Source organism: Camelus ferus, chromosome 19 (genome assembly GCF_009834535.1).
Source record: "Camelus ferus isolate YT-003-E chromosome 19, BCGSAC_Cfer_1.0, whole genome shotgun sequence".
Lineage (NCBI taxonomy): Eukaryota > Metazoa > Chordata > Mammalia > Artiodactyla > Camelidae > Camelus > Camelus ferus.
This window is the reverse complement of record NC_045714.1, coordinates 16006957-16025890: the sequence shown is the minus strand read 5'-3', so window position 1 is coordinate 16025890 and position 18934 is coordinate 16006957. Positions and strand designations below refer to the sequence as shown.

The 18934-nt window shown below is 61.1% G+C and overlaps 1 protein-coding gene across 2 annotated transcripts in view; it reads left to right on the top strand.

Annotated features, from left to right (window-relative positions):
• PYGB (glycogen phosphorylase B) overlaps positions 1–18934 on the top strand; it is a 37825-nt gene that overhangs the window by 13488 nt on the left and 5403 nt on the right. For both annotated transcript variants that reach the window (XR_004313047.1, XM_032461692.1), the window contains exons 2-16: positions 1926–2027; positions 3888–3966; positions 5001–5104; positions 7445–7576; positions 9085–9196; positions 9470–9552; positions 10429–10572; positions 10990–11082; positions 11944–12090; positions 12746–12909; positions 13595–13709; positions 14493–14594; positions 14962–15109; positions 17544–17602; positions 18657–18798. Coding sequence is in view for 1 of the 2 variants with exons in the window: in XM_032461692.1 (XP_032317583.1) it covers positions 1926–2027; positions 3888–3966; positions 5001–5104; positions 7445–7576; positions 9085–9196; positions 9470–9552; positions 10429–10572; positions 10990–11082; positions 11944–12090; positions 12746–12909; positions 13595–13709; positions 14493–14594; positions 14962–15109; positions 17544–17602; positions 18657–18798 (1726 nt within the window). In the remaining variant the exon portion in view is untranslated. The remainder of the gene's footprint in view (positions 1–1925; positions 2028–3887; positions 3967–5000; positions 5105–7444; positions 7577–9084; positions 9197–9469; positions 9553–10428; positions 10573–10989; positions 11083–11943; positions 12091–12745; positions 12910–13594; positions 13710–14492; positions 14595–14961; positions 15110–17543; positions 17603–18656; positions 18799–18934) is intronic.

Here is an 18934-nt window from a genome sequence, read left to right as displayed (position 1 = left end):
GAGAACAAACTTACGGTTACCAGGAGACAAAGGCGGGGATGAGGAGGGATAAACAGAGTCTGAAAACTGCACCCCCTGGGGAGGGATGGAAGGTTCGCTGTCTTGATTGTGGCGGTGGCTTCATGGGTGTCTGTGTCTATCACAAGTCACCAGGCTGTGCGTCTGGAATATGTGCAGCTGAGCACGGGAAGCGTACCACAATAAAGGTGCTGAAAACAAACAAAAAGCAAACCGATCTACGACAGCGGGTGTGAAGCTGGCAGCCGGCAGGTGGTCTCCAGGGCTCCGTATGTGTTTCTGGGCAGCTGCTGGGCGCAATTCTAAACCAGGTCGAAACAAGCCCCCGCCAGCCTGTCGCTGCAGGGACCGCGGCTTCCCAAGCTGGTGGTGCAGGGCTCACGAACCCAAAGACCCTGCCAGGCCTTTGCCCTCCCTGCGTTCCGCAGCCCCTAGGAAGATGGATTTTTAAACTGTATTCTGGACGTTGTACCTTACAGGGAAGTAAAACCGCAGTGCAGTCCTCTCCACCTGGGTTCACATCGGGACCGACACCCACTCTCATCCCCGTGCACGCCTCACATCTCAAGGCTGCTTTTGTTTTTCGCCTTTTATTCAGAGGTAATGTTAGGTTTTCAGGGTTGTGGTGGAGTCTAGCGTCCCCGCGTCCCCTTCACCGCCCCCTGCGGGCAGCAGCGTGACAGCCAGTGGCACGGTTTCCAAAACCACTGTTGGCTCAGCGCGTCTTCCGACTTAACCGGTTCTTCCTCCGCCGTCCTTCCTCCGCCCCTGGATCTCGTCTGGTTGCAGCTCTGCAGTCATTGTTGCTCTTTCCTTGTCTTCTCAGGGGTGCTGGTCAGGCTACCTGACCACCTGATGGGGTCAGGGAGCTCAGGGGGAGGGCACCACAGAGGCCCATCCCCTTCCCGTGACAGCCGGTTACCATGACCTGCTGCTGGTGATGTTCATCTTGATCCCGTGGGGAAGGTGTCATCACCACCGTAAACTGAATTCACACGTTTCCCTCTCTGGACTGTTGACCACAAGGGAGCCGTCGTGTCCAGCCCACCCTCAGGGGGAGGGGGATTGAGCACCACTCCTGGAGGGAAGGTACCCGAGAATCTGGGGGGAGTTGCCTGGAGGCTGTGCGGAAGCCCCAGGCAGTCCCTCCAGCGCAGTGGGCAGGCGTCTGCTGCGCGGGGGTGAGTCTCTGTCCTTCCCGCCCCGTCTGCTCTTGTTACCTGGGGTCTCCTGTGAGACCCTCCGTCCCCGTGACCTCTCCTGGGCCTCACTCCGGACGCTGGCGGCTGCCTGGGGCCCTGGGTGGGAGCAGGACTGCGGGCCGGGTCTCGGAGCAGCTGGTACTGGACACGCGAGGTGTTAGCGCCCTGCCTGGCCCCAGTGGGGGTCGGCGGTCGGCCTCCCCGTTTCCTCGCAGGCTTACCTCTCAGTCACCAGATGGAGATGGACGCGTCCATCCACCCATCCCGTGGTGTGGACCTTGGTCTGCACCGAGTTCTTACTGGAGGCAGCAGGAGACATCCCTGCCCCGCGGGGCTGCTTCGCCCCACGCAGGGGCTGTGGTCTCCTGCTCGAGGGCGCGGCGGGAAGGAGGCACTGCTGAGACCTGACTCCATGTGTCCTGGGGGCCTTGTTCCCGCCCAGTCCTGCCTCCTCGCCCTCAGGGGGAGGTCTGCCTGTGTCCCCTGGGGGGCTCCAGGAGGGCAGTGAATGGGGACTCTGCTTCCAAAGGGCCACAGTGGGCACTGCCCTGGGAGCTGGCATTGGCGAAGGCTGGAGGGCGGGCTGGTTTCAGGGTGTGCGGGGCCGTGCAGAGTTGACCGGTGAGGCCTTAAGTGGGTCCCCCGGGCACCGCGGCCTCCCTGAGCGGGAGGAGGCAGCGTCTAACATGCTTTCTGCTTCCCCAGCGCGTCTACTACCTCTCGCTGGAGTTCTACATGGGCCGCACCCTGCACAACACGATGGTGAACCTGGGCCTTCGGAGCGCCTGCGACGAGGCCATGTATCAGGTACGGCGCCAGTCCGGGCCCCACACGCCCGCCCCGTGAGGGGAGCCGGGGAAGCAAGGGTTGAGTGGGAGGCAAGGCCTGGGCTGCCAGTGCGCCAGGCTTTGAGGCTTCCCAACCGCCGGACCCCTCGCCGCCCAGGCGGACTTACCTCGGCCAGAAGAGGCGGCCCTGCCCCTGCCTCTCTGCTCTGGAGCTAGTCACCCGCCTCCAGCCCCTGCCAGACCCCCACTCAGAAGAACCTGCCTTTGCCCAGATGCCTTTACTGGCTCTCACTCTCCTGGAGGCTTAATCCTTTCACGGGTCACCCGCAGTTTTACAGCAGAGCTGGAGTTGGTCACATTTGTTTTTTTGTCTCCTCCCCCCCACCTGGACGCTTGGGGTGGGACTCCAGAGGGTGAACCTGCAGCCTCCTGGCCTTTGCACATGTGGAAGGGGGCCTCACTCTTGGAAACTGCTGTAGGAGTCAGTATTTTGAAATTCAGTTTTGAAGTTTGAAAGTATTTTGAAATCTTACTTTGAGTCAGATTGCTGCATGTGTTTGTACCATTTGATTTAATAGATATTAAATCATTCCTCTATGAGTTTGCTGTTTTTATTTTCTCACAACTTTGCTTTCACCCTTCGCAGTGTATCAGATTCTCAAAGTGTGGTCCGGAGAGCCCCGGGCCCCGAGACCTTCCCGGGCTCCTCTAGGTCGGGACTGACTCCGTTCTCTTGTGTGTGCGGTGGGCCGTCAGAGGCTCCGTCCCGTGCGGTGCCACACAAGAGGGAAGCAGGATGTGCATTAGAGAGATTTGAAGAAATATAAAATACTCTTTTTAGTACACTTTTTTAATTTTAAAAAATGTAGTTATTTTTTCATTAAACCATAGCTGCACCCTCACCACCTTGACCGTTAAGTCTTAAGTCTTTTGGCAGCTTTTGAAATACTTGGGAACTTTCATTTTCATGCGTTGATTAAACAGATTTTTTTTTAATTGAAGGAAAGTTGCTTTACAATATTGTGTTAGTCTCAGGGGTGCAGCACAGTGACTCAGTGATGTGTGTGTATGTATATGCCTGTATTCTTTTTTTCAGTTCTTTTCCATTATAGTTTATTACAAGAAATTGAATCTAGTTCTTTGTGCTGTACAGTGAATCCTTGTTTATTTTATATATGGCAGGCTGCATCTGTTAATCTAATACTCCCCATTTGTCCCTCCCACCCTTCCCCCTGGTAACCGTAAGTTTGTTTTCTACGTCTGTGAGTCTGTTTCTGTTTGGTAAATACGTTCACTTGTGCTATTTTTTAGATTCCACAAGTAAGTGCTGTTATCTGGCGTTTGTCTTTCTGTCTCTGTCTGACTGACTTCACTTAGTACGACCACCTCCAGGTCCATCCACGTTGCTGCAAATGGCGTTATTTTATTTTTTATGCTGAGTAGTGCTCCATTGTATAAATATCCCACATCTTTATCCAGTCATCTGTGATGCACCCCCAAGGCTGCTTCCATGTCTTGGCTGCTGTAAATAGTGCTGCTGTGAAAACTGGGGCGGATGTATCTTTTTGAATTATGTTTTTCTCCGGATGTCTGCCCGGGAGTGGGACTGCTGGACCCTCTGGTAAGTCTGATTTTGGTTTTTGAGGAATCTCCCTACTGTCCTCCACAGCGGCTGCACCAATTTATGCTCCCACCCGCAGTGTAGGAGGCCCCCTTTTCTCCACATCCTAACACGATTTTAACATTGGATTTTCAGGTCTACAAGAAAGCAGACTCTAACCTTTGATAATTTGCTCACAAGATTTAAATAACTTTCCACCTGTTGCTTAAGGGGAAATACTACATAGTATTAAAATGTTACTTCTCTTTTTACTCACAGCTGGGGTTGGACCTCGAAGAGCTGGAGGAAATAGAAGAGGACGCTGGCCTTGGGAACGGGGGCTTGGGGAGGCTGGCAGGTAAGCCTGGGCTCTCGTCCAGGACAGGCTTCTCCTGACCAGTGCTTCAGTCTGGGAGCAGTGCCCACGGGGCCAAGCGGCTGCCTAACCCGGCTCACCTGTCCCAGCGGGTCCCGTCCCTACCCCGACTGCCGGCGGGCTCCTTCCTGCTGGCTCCCAGTCGCCTTCCCTGCCACTCAGTGGTGCCACTGGCCTTCCCCATGGCCTTGGGTGACAGCCCATGGGTCTGAGCCCTGTGGCTCCTGGAGCCGCGTCCCTGTTCAGCCCGGGCAGCCCTGAGCCTGCTGTAGCGTGCCATGCCCCTCCCACGAGGGTGATTTACTCAGAGCGAGCCCAGGGCTTGCGTTTGTGGGCCCGGGCCTGACACCCCAGGCCCTGTGCCTACTTGGTGAGTTGGTGAGTTGGCGTGTATGTCATTTGCTGGTGTTTTCATGTGGAGTTTCAAATTTTTCTCTTTTTAATTTAATCCAGAAGTTTAATAAAGCTGTCTTCTGGATCTTTATTCGGAACATTGTGATTTGTCTTCAGGACATTTCGATCAGAATGAGGGCTCGATTTGGTGGCGTGCACTCACCTTCTTGGGGCCCCAGGGGCACTCTGACACCTTGGTTTTCAGCACGTGGATGGTGAAATGCCCCCTTCTAGCCCCTGTTTCTGTGTCGTCCTTACCCAAGTCGGGGGAGGTATTTCGTGGTGTCACCCCACCAGGCAGATGGCTTTCACACGGAGTGTGTGGAGGCCGGGGAGCCTGCAGCCTGAGTGAGGGCAGTGTGTTGTGCCGGGCCGGCTTGGTGGTGTTCTCCGTCGGACTCAGTCTCCTTCCCACACCCCCATGAGCTGGCCCGGCCCCAGGCACTTGGGGTCCCTGTGCCTCTTCCCGAGCATAGGGCCAGCTGGTCACCCCAGAGTCGCGGCCTGATGCCCCGCGGGCCAGCCCTGCGCCTGCTTGACTTGGTAGCCAGGCCTGGGCTCCAGTGGCCTCCAATCTGCTGAGTGTCTCTGGTCCCAAGCAGCTCTTTGTGCTGGGTTTGCAGCCTGCTTCCTTGACTCGATGGCCACCTTGGGTCTGGCAGCGTATGGTTATGGGATCCGCTACGAGTTCGGGATTTTTAACCAGAAGGTCGTCAATGGCTGGCAGGTGAGTGCGGCTTGGCTCCCTCGGCCACTGGCAGCCTCGTTTGCACAGAGGCCAACCTTCTGCCGTCTCCCTGACACTTGCGGGGGAAGACGTCCGAGGGGCCAGAGGCTGGGCTCTGCAAAGCTCTGAGGAAGGGTGAGCCTCTTCTGAGGCGTCGGACAGCCAAGCAAAATGGTCAAGGCTGCCTGGGCGGAAATGCAGCCCCACCCTCTCCACTGGGCGAGGTGCGCATTTCCCTCAGTTTGGCGTTTCAGAATGGAAGGACAGCTCTCCACGCAGCTGGAGAGTAGTTTGTTTAAACAATGTGGAGTCCAGAAGCCAGAGAAAGCAGAGCCAGAGTTAGGATCAGAGTCTGTAAGAGGGAAGTATCGCAGTCTGCGTGAAGCCCTCGACCTCGGCCGCGTTTGGGTCCTGCAGGTGTGCGCGGCCGTGCGCGCTCACCAGCGTTGTGCCTGAGCCCTGGGCACGCCGCTGTGTGTATACTGACCGAAACATAAACGCATGGCGAGCACGTGCACGCTGCAGTGTCCTGGAGGGCCGTGCAGAAATCTGCAGCTTACTTTGCGCCAGAAACTAACGGGTGGGTGGGCGGAGACGGGGTAGACCAGGCACACGGCCTAAGGAGCCGACTCGGCAGCGCCCAGGTGCTGGGTGGGCTGTCACCGCCAGTTCTCTGGCATTTCCGTGTGTTTGAAGGCGCTCAAGGTATGCTGTCAGCCGAGAGAGGCCTGAGCAAAAGCAAAAAGAGACAAAATGCTTGTACCATCGCTGAACCTACAGAAACGCTCCCTCCAACCTTGAAGAGAGGAGAGCACTTTCCCTCCGGTGCCTCCCGGGTGACTTTGCTCACGGTCGCGTGTGCGCCTCGGCTGCGCCCCAGCCTTGCACGTGGGCTCTGGCCCTTCCTGGCTCTTCTGCAGTGAGACAGCGGGTGTGTTTACAAGACAGACTGAGGTTCCTCCCGCCAGGGGGGTGTTAGGTCATAGGGAGGAAGGTTTTGGTTTTCTGTCTGTCAGTCTGTTTGGCCACAGACACTTCTTTCTTCTGGTTCCTTGTTCCTGTACCTCTCGCCATCCTGCTTAACAATTCAAAGGCAGTCCTCAGATGACAAGCGAGTGGTAAACTTGCCCTCGTCCCTCCCCGTTGTCCAGGGAGCCAGGCAGGCAGAGTGAGTGTGGCTGTAGCACGTGGAAGCATGGTCCCTAAGCAGCCTTGGTGGCCAGCCTGCCTGTCAAGAGGGGTCTCTGGAGGGGAGACCCCATGCTTCTTGGATCTGGGAAGTGCTGCTTCTGCAGGCAACTAACTCACTGGCCTGCTCTGAGGAGACAGCCGGGTTGGGATGCTGGCGTCTCATCACATCCAGGGACAGGCCACTGGGAAGTCAGGTGGCAGGACAGTCCTGCTAGGCGCGCCCTGGAGCGGACCACGGTGAAGCAGCCACCATCCTAAGATGCTCGACGACCCAGCTGCTCTTTCTGGGGACCAGCCGTTAATTCACAGACCCCTCAAAATAACATACGTCGTTAAATTGGAAGAAAAAAGATTTGATCTCATTTAAATTTTAGTTAATTTAGATTTGTAATTCTTCACTCACTGCCCCGACAAACTAATTTATTCCATCACTTGGAAGCAGAGAAAGTCCCCAGGGCAAAGGGAAGAGCAGCCCCACCAAACGCTGCTTCTCCAAGGCTGCTCGGGGCCGTGGGCTGCGTCTAGCTTGTGGGAATGGCTTTTCCGTATTTTCTGGTTTTAGGTGGCACTGGGTGCAGTTTTGGGAAAATAAGCTGCCTTGAGGAAGGCGCAACAGAGGTGGTGCCTTCCGGTGGCGTCGGGCACGCATGGGTCTGTAAAGCCGCTTTCAAAGCAGTGGACTGCCAGTGATTTTTCGTTTACATCAGCCTGACTGAGATATCAAGCGGTTTTTAATGTATTTAAGGAGCAGGGCAGCCATCCTCACTGTATTTCCAAAACATTTTCGCCACCCAGCGAAGAGACCCTGTCCCATTCACAGCCCTGCCCCAGTGCCAGGCAACACTGTGTCTGTGAAGTGGCTTCCTGGACACGCGGTGTGGATGGAGTCACCCAGGACGTGGCCTGTCCGTGTGGCGTGCCTAGACTTGTTCACGCTGCGCCTCAGGACTTCTTCCTGTTTGCTGCTAAGTTCAGGGCGTTCTTAATGCCTTGTCACTTCGATGTATTTTTCTGAATTTGATGAGTTTTCTTGTTGAATAGTCCTCAGTGTTCATTGTTAAACACTCAGCTGTGCCGTAAGTAGGCCGCGGTTTTTGTTTCCGTGCTGGTCGGCGTCCCCAGGACCCACCTGCTGTGGGTCCCTTGCAGGTGGAGGAGGCCGACGACTGGCTGCGCTATGGCAACCCCTGGGAGAAGGCCCGGCCGGAATACACGCTCCCGGTGCACTTCTACGGGAGGGTGGAGCACGGCCCCGAGGGCGTGCGGTGGCTGGACACGCAGGTACCGCGGGGCGTGGCTGGGGCAGTGTGGCTGGGAGGTGTGGCGCTGGGAGGTGTGGCTGGGGCGGCGTGGCACCAGGCTTCAGACAGTGGGAGACGCTGACTGAGCTGCCCTTCACAGTGTAGTCAGTGTTGCGTTGGGTCAAGACCCGCAGTAGTATAACGACAGGCAGGATGGTCCTGGGCAGGGACAGGCACTGACACCTGGGTGTGACTGGCCCCAGGCTCTCAGTCGTGTCCCCCAGGGCATCTCGCCAGTAATTCTGAGCTGTCGGAGCCCTGGGCATGTGGGGCCTTGGGTGGATGTCCTGGAATGGAGCGCCCCCACCCCATTGGGCCCTTTGGGGGAACCAGGGTAGGAGCACCGAGCACTTGGCAGAGGGGGTATATTGGCTGCAGTGGGCACCGGTAAAGGGTGCATGTCTGGGGCATAGAGCAGGCGAAGAGGCTTCACGGCAGGGTGGCCACGGTGAGGGAGGAACCTCTGTCGGCCCGTGGGGTGGGCAGCTGAATGAAAATGGGGCGGGTCCATGAGGCCTGGGAAGTCATGGGCATGCAAGAGTGAGTCGTCTGGGTTCTCTGCAGCGTAAGTGATCCGTCGATCTGGCACCCGGGCCAGAGCGGCTGGCAGCCTTGGAATGCCGTGATGAGCTGTGTTTGATTTGAAAAAGCAAGAGTGGTGTCTGGTTTTCAAGCTGTATCCACTCATGGAAGAGTGGGTGTGGGGTGTATGAGGAGGCCCAGGCTGCCGGCATCCCACGCGGATGTGACGAGGGCCTCAGCCTGGAGGGCAGGCTTGCCGGGCAGGGGTGGGGGCTGGGGGCAGTGGGTTGAGGAGAGGCGAGGAGGGAGGGTGACGCTGGGGCTTCACCTCAAGGCTGCGTCCCAGGGCCCTTTGTGGCTGTCAGGACCGCTTCAGCTCGTGGAGCCGCATGGAAGCACCACCACAAGCTGGCCAGAATCCGAGGGTCCGAGGGCAGAAGTGACCCTGAGGCTTGTGCCCCTCTTCCTGAGCTTGGTGGGAACAAGGCTGAGGCTCCTGGGCAGGTGGGATGGGGAGGGAGGGGGCAGCCTTCTTCAGGGGGAGCAGGTGCAGTGTGTTCTGTTGGGAGGGGCTGTGAGGCTGGCTGAGTTCTGCTGAGGGTTCGAGGTCAAGGCTTGTGGCAGGAGGGGACGTGGGACATGGGTCGAAACAAGTTGTCTGTGGGCAGGAGGTTGCTCAGGCAGTGCTGAGTGAGAAGACGACAGGCGGGACCGGGCACGCGGGAGGAGTGGCTGCCGGGGATGGAAGCAGGCAGAGCTCGACAAGGGAAGCTGACGGGGAGTGGAGTCAGGCTCACCCCCGGCTGCCTCACGTGCTCCTAGCTCGGGACGTGGGGTGGGCGGGCCGGCATGGCGCAGGGCAGGCTGGGCCTATTCTGAGCAGGAGCAGCCACGGAGGCAGAGGCAGCCTGCGGCTTCCAGAGGGTGGCAGGCGGCCAGGCCTGTGGACCGCGTCTTTGTCCGCAGGTGGTGTTGGCCATGCCCTACGACACGCCGGTGCCTGGCTACAAGAGTGACACCGTCAACACCATGAGACTGTGGTCTGCCAAGGCACCCAATGACTTCAAGCTGCACGACTGTGCGTCCCCTCCTGTCCCCATCTGGGGGGGCCGACCCCAGACTCGCCGCGAGCTGCGCTCACACACAGAGCCTGTGAGGCAGGGCTTCCCAGGGACCCCGTGCCCTCCAGAAAGAGCCAGGGGCCTTGCTGGGTGTGGGAGGGCAGCCCTGCAGCTCCAGGCGCCTCCTGCACAGGAGTGCTCGTCCTCAGGCTGATGGGGAGAATCCACAGCGCCAGGGCCAGAGGAGCCTTGGCCGGCGGGCGGGTCCTCACCCTCATCTCTGCCCTCAGTCAACGTGGGCGGCTACATCGAGGCGGTCCTGGACAGGAATCTGGCCGAGAACATCTCCAGAGTCCTGTATCCCAACGACAACGTGAGTGGCTCCGTCCCTCCCACATGTCCGCTGAGGCCCGCGAGCAGGTCCAGGAGGCTGGGCGCGCCATGGCCTCTCCTCTGCCCTCTGCCCTCTGCCCTCTGCCCGGGAGAGCTCCTGGAGGTGCTCGGCCTTACACCTCCTTCCCTGTGAACACCGGCCACCCTGCACTCTGCAGGCCGCCCTGTGCGGGGCCACGGAGCCATCAGACCCCTACCTGGCTGGTTTCTGCTCTTGTTCCCCTGAGGCCAGTTCCCTGAGAGCTGGGTGATGTGTGTCGGGTGGGGCCAGTGGTCCTCGTGTTGCAGTGACGCCTTGAGATGCGTGACGGTCACTGTCTGACAAGCTTTTAACGTGCGCCCACCATGTGCGAGGGGAGGGCGTCCCAGCCACTCCTCCACTGCCACCAAATTCAGCGTCTGGCAGCTTGTTGCTGCCAGACAAGCCTTGGAGTCTGCCCAGCTCAGTGGGTCATGTGCTTTTTCATTTTATCAGAGAAACATGTGCACGCCGTAGCTGGGGGCACCGGGCTCCAAGGCTCACAGGAAGGTCACCCCGCCCCCCACTCGGGAGGGTCCAGCAGCTGCCCACGCTTCCGGCAGGAGGCGTTCTGGAACGCCTCGCTTGGGAGAGGGCGTCCCGGCCCCGGCCCTTGCCCTTCCCTGTCCTCGTTCAGGGCACTGCGGCCCCTGCCGGCTGCCGCCACAGCCCCTCCCCGACTGCAGGTCACATGCAGGCTGGGCCCTGGAGCCTCGGGTCCCCTGACCGTGCCCGGGCCCTGCTCTCCATGCCGCTCACGCCTCCGCGCCCCCCGCCGGCCGGAGGCCCGCGCGGCCGGAGGCTGGGCCGCGGTGCCAGAGCTGCGCGTGTCCGCAGTTCTTCGAGGGCAAGGAGCTGCGGCTGAAGCAGGAGTACTTTGCCGTGGCCGCCACCCTCCAGGACATCGTCCGGCGCTTCAAGTCCTCCAAGTTCGGCTGCCGCGACCCCGTGAGGACCTGTTTCGACACTTTCCCAGACAAGGTGTGTTTGTCAGCTGGTGAGCTCAGTGCCGAAGGGCTGTTCGCAGGTGGGGCTGCCTCCTCTCGGCGGCGGGAGGGCCAGGCAGGGCAGGCTGCGCTGGGCTCGGGGGCCTCGAGGCCGTCCGGGACGCCGGGAGTGGCCTCCTCGGGCACAGCAGAGGGATTTGCAGTCTCAGTTCAGCGACTTAAACAGTCTGCAGGCGTATCCCAGGTGGCGGCAGCGTTCCGGGCAGGGGGCCCCGGGCGCCTGCTGCCGAGCCGCCCCTGCTCCCCAACCAGTCTCCACGCCGGCCCTGGTGCCGGGCCGGGCTGTCTGCTTCCTGCTGTCGGCCCTGTGACCAGCTTCCCGGGGTGGGCGGCTGAGGACCCCACTTCTACACATGCCAACCGTGGGCCCCCCACGGGCGTGTGAATGCAGGTGGCCATCCAGCTGAACGACACGCACCCGGCCCTTGCCATCCCCGAGCTCATGCGGATCCTGGTGGACGTGGAGAAAGTAGACTGGGACAAGGTGAGCACTGGGGACAGGTGTGCCGGGCAGCTCCCGGGAGTGCCGTCCCCGCCCCCGCAGCCCCACCGGGAGCTGCCCTTCAAGCCTGTCCTGACAGCACGCGTGGGTACTGAGCTCGTCCTGGGACGTGGGGGCCTTGGGAGCACAGAGGGACGTCGTCCCTGGGAGACAGGGTCGTGGGAGCGGGTGTGGGGTTTCCCCCAAGGAACCAGGACACTGAGTGAGAGCAGAAGTGAAAGGCTACAGAAGAGTGACTCTCTGGACGACAAGAGGAGGATGCTGGCACTTGCCAGAGCCTCCGCCTACATTCGTTCATCTTGGAACTGGGGCAAGAACACCCAGCAGGGTTAGGTTTGAAGGAATGCGTGGCTTACGTGTTTCTAGGCTTGTTTTCCTAACTCAGTTTACTTTGGTTCTAGGTTCTTTAGCGGGGTTTTCTTGATCTTGTTTAATTAAATCAACACGTGAAACTGTTCCACCCAATTTTTTTTTAGCACCCAGAGCCCTTTCTGGTCTCTGGTGTGGGGAGCACTTCCGGGCGGGCTGGCAGGTCCTGCTCACTCCCGGCCCGCGGAGGGCGAGTCCCCTCAGCACTGACCGTGGGGCCAGCTTGGTGGGAGTTAAAGCTGCCCAGCGCTGTGCTCGGTTTGCGGTGACTCCCGGTAGCGGGGAGGCCGAGTCGCTGGGCATGGACGTGAGGGGCACGTGGGTCGAGTATGGAAAGTGACGGGCTCGCTGTGGGTTCGGGAGGCTCCAGGCCGCAGGGAGCAGAGCGTGCGTCTGGACCCCGGCCTCTGCCCTGGCTCCTGGCAGAGAGCTGCTGTCTCCCAAAGGAAGCATTGGGTGTCCCGCATGTTCTAGGCCTGGGAAATCACGAGGAAGACCTGCGCCTACACCAACCACACGGTGCTGCCCGAGGCCTTGGAGCGCTGGCCCGTGCCCATGTTTGAGAAGCTGCTGCCCCGGCACCTGGAGATCATCTACGCCCTCAACCAGCAGCACCTGGACGTAAGTGCCGGTCCAACCCTCCTGTGCTGACCGGGGCGCCGACAGGCCCCCTCTGCCCTGGGGTTTACTTCCTGACCAGAGTAGTTTCTGTGCAGCAGAGGCCTTTGGGCTGGGGGCGTCCCTTGGCAGAGCTGCTGGCCGGAGTACACTCATCTGGGCCCCTGCCGTGTGTGTGGGAGTTGCGGGTTGAGGTCTTTCTAAAACGTTCCCATCTCTGGGCTGGGTTCAGATGTAAGTGTCTGAGCTCCTGGAATGCCAGAGGTGTTTGTCCTGAGACGTCACAACAGCATCTGGGTGATCTGGAACAAAGCACCGTTTGCCTTTTCCGTTACTTCCAGAGAGGACAGTGGTCCAGGACCAGGGGAACTTAGCACTCAGGCGTGCTCACAGTCCATTTTTCTAACCTTCTGGATGACACAGTAGCAGTTCCCACTGGTCAGGATGTGGCTGCGCCCTGCCGGGCCAGCGGGGACCGCACCCTCTGTTCCTGGACATCACTCGGCATGTCCTGGGCATCCGGGCCTCCTGTCTCCTCCCACAGGGCAGCCCCACCAGGTCTGCAGTCTGGACCCCTGCTGCCCTCGGGGTGGACGTGTGCTGGGGCCTGCCTGGAGTCTGGGCTGCAGCCACCCTGCTCTTGGCTCTGTCCCGGCAGCATGTGGCCGCCCTGTTCCCCGGGGACGTGGACCGCCTGCGGAGGATGTCTGTGATCGAGGAGGGGGACTGCAAGCGCATCAACATGGCCCACCTGTGTGTCATCGGGTCCCACGCTGTCAACGGCGTGGCCAGGATCCACTCGGAGATTGTGAAGCAGTCGGTGTGAGTGGCCCGCACTTCCCGGAGCTGCCTCTGATCCCAGGCCGGCCATCCTCAGTGCAGTGGCTGAGGCCAGCGTCAGGGAGCCAAGCCCTCTTGTCACCAGGAGGTCCTCTGTCTGCGTTCTCCGTCTGTCCAGGCGGAGGCTCCTGCCTGGGGACTCGTGTCCCGGCCGGGACGGGGCAGGTCAGGCGTGATGGGCTGGGGCTCGTCCGAGAGGAAGGAGGAGTCTGTAGCTCATATTCCATGCCTCCCACCCTCCTTGGCGGGAGGGGATCTCGGTGCACCTCCCGTGAGCGCCTGGCCGCCTCCACAGGTGTGTGTGCGGAGGCTGCCCCGCGGTCCGGTCCAGGTGCTGCCCTGGGGCCTCGCCCGGGGCCGTTCCGTCCCCCCTGCAGACTTCTCTGCAGGGGGTGGTCCTCATCTTACCGGCGAGGACGCTGAGCCCTGGGCTCTCAGGCCTGCCCACTGCCCACTGCCACGACCACGGGAGGTGGCCAGGCCGCAGCCCGCCCAGCGCGGACGTGGGTGAAAGGCCGCGCCGCCCGCCCGCCGGCTTCCCGGGCGTGGAGGTGCCGCCTGCCCTGGCCGCTGGGGGGCGGGGCGGGCGGGCGGGGCCCCTTCGAGGTGCCTGCGTCTCCTGCTCAGATCAGCCTCTGTGACAGTCGCCTGTTTTCTGCGTTCGTAGCTTTAAGGATTTCTGTGAGCTGGAGCCAGAGAAGTTCCAGAACAAGACGAACGGCATCACGCCCCGGCGCTGGCTGCTCCTGTGTAACCCGGGGCTGGCCGACACCATCGTGCAGGTAAGATGGCACCTCCGAGCCCAGCGCCCGGGGGTGCCTTGCAGTTGGGACGCCCGGCGAGGGAGAGCTGGGCTGGGCAGTCGGTCAGCAGCCCCAGTAGCCGGTGCCAGAGCTGAGAGGCGAGGTCCTGGGCCCAGGCCGGCTGCCCGCTGGAGGCCTTCGTGAGCCGGACACGTGGTCGCTACCGACTTGCTGACTTGCTCGCTCAGGAAGGCAGGTGCCGGTGGGGGTGGGCCTGGGACGAGGGCTGCGTGTCAGGGCCGGCTTCCCCAAGAGGGACGGACGGCAGAGCTGAGGGCTCAGAGCTGACGGGAGGCGGCTGGGAGCAGCGCTGCAGGGGCAGCGGGTCTCTGCTCCAGGGCGCTGCGCGGGGGACACGGCCCGCCCGGGTCTGGCCAGCGTGGCCTCGGTGCCGGGCCAGGCTGCGGACACGGCCCGGTGTCGGGAGGCCAGGAGTTTTCCTCTGGGTCCTAAATGAGCAACAGGGAGGTTGGGCGGGGCGTGCTGTGGGACGCTGGTCTGGAAGCAGCTCCCACTGGTGTGAAGGGGGTGCCCAGGCCCAGCTGGGGTGGGGGGGTGGCTGGAAGGCCCCGTCCAGTTGGCTGCGGTGGGTGCAAGCCTGGGGGTGCTTTGAGACGGCAGTCTCCTGCGTTTGCAGTGGACGCGTCCGCCGTTGAGACTTGACCGGCCTCACTGCGCAGTGTTCCCTCGGGGACCGGGGAAGGAGGGGAGAGCTGAGGGTGAAGGAGGTGTGAAACCACACGTCCCTTTTCGGTTCTGCAGAGGATCGGGGAGGGTTTCCTGACGGACCTGAGCCAGCTGAGGAAGCTGCTGCCGCTGGCGGGCGACGAGGCCCTCATCAGGGACGTGGCCCAGGTCAAGCAGGTGGGCAGTGTGGCCCGGCCGCGGCCACCCCGTCACCTCCCAGAGGGGCTGCTGGCCCCTGCGCAGAGCTCGTTCGGGGGAGCACACGGGGTCCACGCAGGTCCTGTTTCCGCACATGGATGCTGTGGGGGGCGGCCTCCCCTGCGGAGCATGCGGCCTGGCCTTGGGGCCGGAAGTGGCCCTTCGTGTGGCCTTCCCCCATCGGCCCGCCTCCATTCTCTGCTGGTCTGACCCTCAGCGTCTCCCAGGTCTGCTTTCCTGTTTGTCTGGCACTTGGGCAGGTCCACTTTCGGAACTACGCTTCCCCATGTCCCTCTGGGGCTCGGCCCCGGGAACTGTCCCACCATCCTCCCCTCTGTTTTCCCAGGAGAACAAGGCAAAGTTCGCCGCCTTCCTAGAGCAGGAGTACAAGGTGAAGGTCAACCCCTCCTCCATGTTCGACGTGCACGTCAAGAGGATCCATGAGTACAAGCGGCAGCTGCTGAACTGCCTGCACGTGGTCACTCTGTACAACCGTGAGTGTCCCCTCCACGTGGTCACCCTGTACGACTGTGAGTGTCCCCCTCCACGTGGTCACTCTATGACTGTGTCCCTCCACAATGTGGTCACCCTGTACGACTGACTGGGACCTAGATCCTCTCCTTGCGCGGTTGGTTGAGGGGGCGATACTGCATTCTGAGTGGGGACCTCCTGTTTCCCTGTGTTCAGTACAGAGCAGCCCAGGGGCTGTGCCGGCTCAGGGTGGGGGCCTGCGGGCCCTCGGAGGCTGGGTTCCAGGTTCAGTTCCGCACTCACTTTAAATTTAGTAATGATCGATATTACAGTTACTTGGAAATACTTCACTTAGCAGAGGCGGCATTTCAAGTTTACTCACTGGAGCTGGAGAGCATTTGTTTCTCTACACCTTGGACTATTTAAGCTCATCTGATCATGAAGCAGATGTGGATCAGAGACCCCCAGAAAGTAAATATGCACGTTTGCTTGTTCTTTAAATAAGGAAATAGAGCCTTAAGGAAAAAACTTCGCTTTAACATTCTGTAATGCAGTGAAGTGGAAGGTGGGAACCACAAACAGCCTCCCAGACACAGCGCTCCCAAGAAATCAGATCTCCCGTCGCCAGGAGTGGGCCTCCGTCCCGGGGGAGCCGGTCACTCGTGAGGCAGACGTGACAGGACAGATGCCGATCGGGGTTGATTTGGCTCCTACCCGAGGGGTCGTCTCCCCAGCCAGACGCAGCTGCTCACAGAGACGGGTTTTGGGCTCCTCGCCGCGGTTTTCTTTTGTGCGCTTGATTTTCTGCACTTTCTCTGTCGTTGCCCCAGTGGTGTCCCGAGTGCCCTGCTGGGTGGCCCTCCCTCCATCCCTGCAGCGGTCGGACGGGGCGGTCGGCCTGTGTGCACACCACGTCCGCGCTGCTCCGCCAGCCTCCCGTGACCTGCCTGGTCTGTCTGCGGTGAGCGCGTCCAGTCTCTCGCAGAGCCGTCTGCCCGCTTCCCTGTTGTCCACACGCCACTTGCGGGAGTGGAGCCCGAGGCCTCACGTGTGCAGGGCAGCTGGTGGCCTCTCAGGAAGGATGCTCGGCCGAGGCCGGCATTCGCTGGGCCGTGCACCATGCGCCTTGGTCGTAGGGGAGCGGTTTGCTCGGCTGTGCTGGCCGGTGGGTCGGTTTTCCTGATGCTCGGGGCCTCTCGGCGTGCTGGTTGGTACCAGCACGTGTTACTTCTAGACGTTGCCTTGAAGCGCAGCGAGACGCCTGGTGCTCTTGTGCTGGGGTTCCGGCGAGCTGGGGCTGGGCTTCTGCCGCCGCCGCCTCCCTGCCTGTTGATTTCTCTCTGGCATTTTCTGCAGGTCCTTCCTTTTCTGTTTCATGTCTGCTGTGTCCCCGTGAGTCTCCCCTCCCTCGTGGCTTCTGTGCTCGGCCTGCACTCTGTGGGGCGGTTCTGCTGTCCCATCCACGGTGACAGTCACAGGTTGGAGACTTGTAGGCCGGCTGGTCCCATGTCCCGCGTCTGCAGCAAAGCTGTGTGGCCGCTCTTTTCTGGGGGAGCTGCCTCAGGACCCCTTCCCAGGGCCTCCCCACCCCGCGATACCTCCGCCGTGGTCCAAGTCCTGGAGGCCCAGGAAGGCCCTGCCTCTGTCCACCAGGATGTCCAGGGCGCCTTCCGAGGGTGCCCTGTGGGGGGCCCTGCTGAGGTCTCCCTGCACCACCCCCAGGATGCTGGGGATTGCTGAGCCCCGAGTCCACGGCCCGTCTTCCCCTCGTTCCGGGACCAGGCAGACCTTGCTCGATGCTCTGCAATTAACAGATTTTTCTTCTCTACTAGTTACTGTAAAAGTGCAGTTTGTGGGTTTGGGGTTTTTCCTGTTCTCCGTGTTATTCTGTCTGCTGTCTGAAAGCAGGAAGATTCAGAACTGAGGGACAGTTGTGTTCCTGCTGGAACCTGAAGTCAGGTGTTAAGACTGGCCCCGGCCCTTTACTGGTTCCTGTAAATCACAGGGCTGACCCGTCTCCCTGGCGAGCGCTGTACACCCCACCCCCCACCATCTGCCCTGCGCAGGGGAGGCCCGGGGGCTTCTCACCTCTGCCCCAGCAGATGCCCCTCAAGGCTGATGGTGAATTTCCAGAACCCCAGGGGCACCTGTCTTCCAAGTGCCCGCCACGTGCAAGGCCCTCAGTGTGGTGGCCAGAGCGGCTCCTGTGTTGGGTGGCTCTGGAAACAAAGGTGCAGCTCCTCCACTGAGCTGCCTGGAAGCACCTCTTCCTGGCTGGCCTTCTGTGCTGACCTGGACCACGTGTAGGGCGGGGGAGCCAGCCCCCTTGTCCGTGGGGTTCCTGGTTCAGCAGCGCCTGCCTCAGGCTGAGCTCTGAGAACACCGGTCCCCACGGCCTGTGCCAGGGCTCCGGTGTGTCCGGCTGCAGGGGCCTCACCTGGCCTTGTCGTCCTGCAGGGATAAAGAAGGACCCGGCCCAGGCCGTCGTACCCAGGACTGTCATGATCGGGGGCAAGGTGAGGTGGCGTCCTCTGCGCGCGCTCAAGGTTGGGCTGTGGGGGTGGAGGTGCTGCCGCTAGGTGTGCTTGTGTCCTTCAGCTCAGTGACAGGAGGGAGCTGGACGGGGCCCCTGCCTGCGCAGCATGGCGGGGGGGGGGGCCAAGGGGCTTGCGGGCCCCTCCCTCCGGGGGCAGCGCCGTTCCCTTGGGTGGCTGCCGCCCTTCCAGCCTCGCCCACACTCGTGTGCTAGGTGGACGCAGGCCGCTGGCTGCCCCATCAGCCACTGGTGCGTCTGCTCTGGGCTCAGCCACGTTCATTTCTGACTGTGGCACCTGGTCTTGGACACGCAATCGCGGAGTCCCATCGTGTGGCTGCCATGCAGCGGCGGTCCTGTCCTCGGTTCGCTCCGTAGAACCTCCAGAGACCCGCCCCCTTGACTCCTGCTGAGCCGTTTTTAAGTAAATGACAGACGTTGTAACACTTTGCCCCTAAGAACTTGTCTTCACAATGACGTTTTTCCTTGGGCACCGACCCCGCCACCATCGCACCTGAAACATGTCGCTAATATCCAGCTGGAGCCATGCGCCCGGTTGTCCTGCTAGGGACAGCTCACTCTGACCGAATCAGGGCACACGGTCCTCGTGTGGGGGGTGGCTGTGGCTCCTGACTCTCCCGTGTCAGTTTCTCTCCACATCCCCTCTTTTTTCCGCCCTGCAGTTCACTAGTTACAGACCTGGGCTGTGTGTCCCAGGCTGGCTCCCTGACCGTGCCCCTCTGGTCTGCTCCAGGACCTCCCTTCATTCCCTGTGTGTCCTGTAAGCTGGTAGTCAGTTCGTAGAAGCCCTCGTGCCTTTTCTTTGTTTCTGAAAAACAAACCGGAATCAGAAGCCCGAGCTTGAGGCTGACAGGCCAGTGCATGCGGGCAAGGTGGCACCCCCCGTGCATCCGTCTGCTGGGCAGAGGGCAGGGCATGTGGGGACGCCGTGGCCTCGGCCCCGTGGAGCCGCCACCCCATGCCAGGGCAGGCCTGGCATGGGGGTCTGCGCTGAGCGCCTGCCCCCGTCCATCCAGGCGGCGCCTGGCTACCACATGGCCAAGATGATCATCAAGCTGGTGACATCCATCGGCGACATTGTCAACCAGGATCCAGTCGTGGGCGACAGGCTCAAAGTGGTCTTCCTGGAGAACTACCGGGTGTCCCTGGCCGAGAAAGGTGAGGGAGCCTACCCTGCCTGGGCACACGTGGTCCTTGCTGGTCAGGGCCTGTCTCGCTCCCGGGCAGATTAACTGCCACAGGGGCCAGGCCCCGCGGCCGCAGAGGCTTCATGGCCAGAGGCCCCACCTGGCAG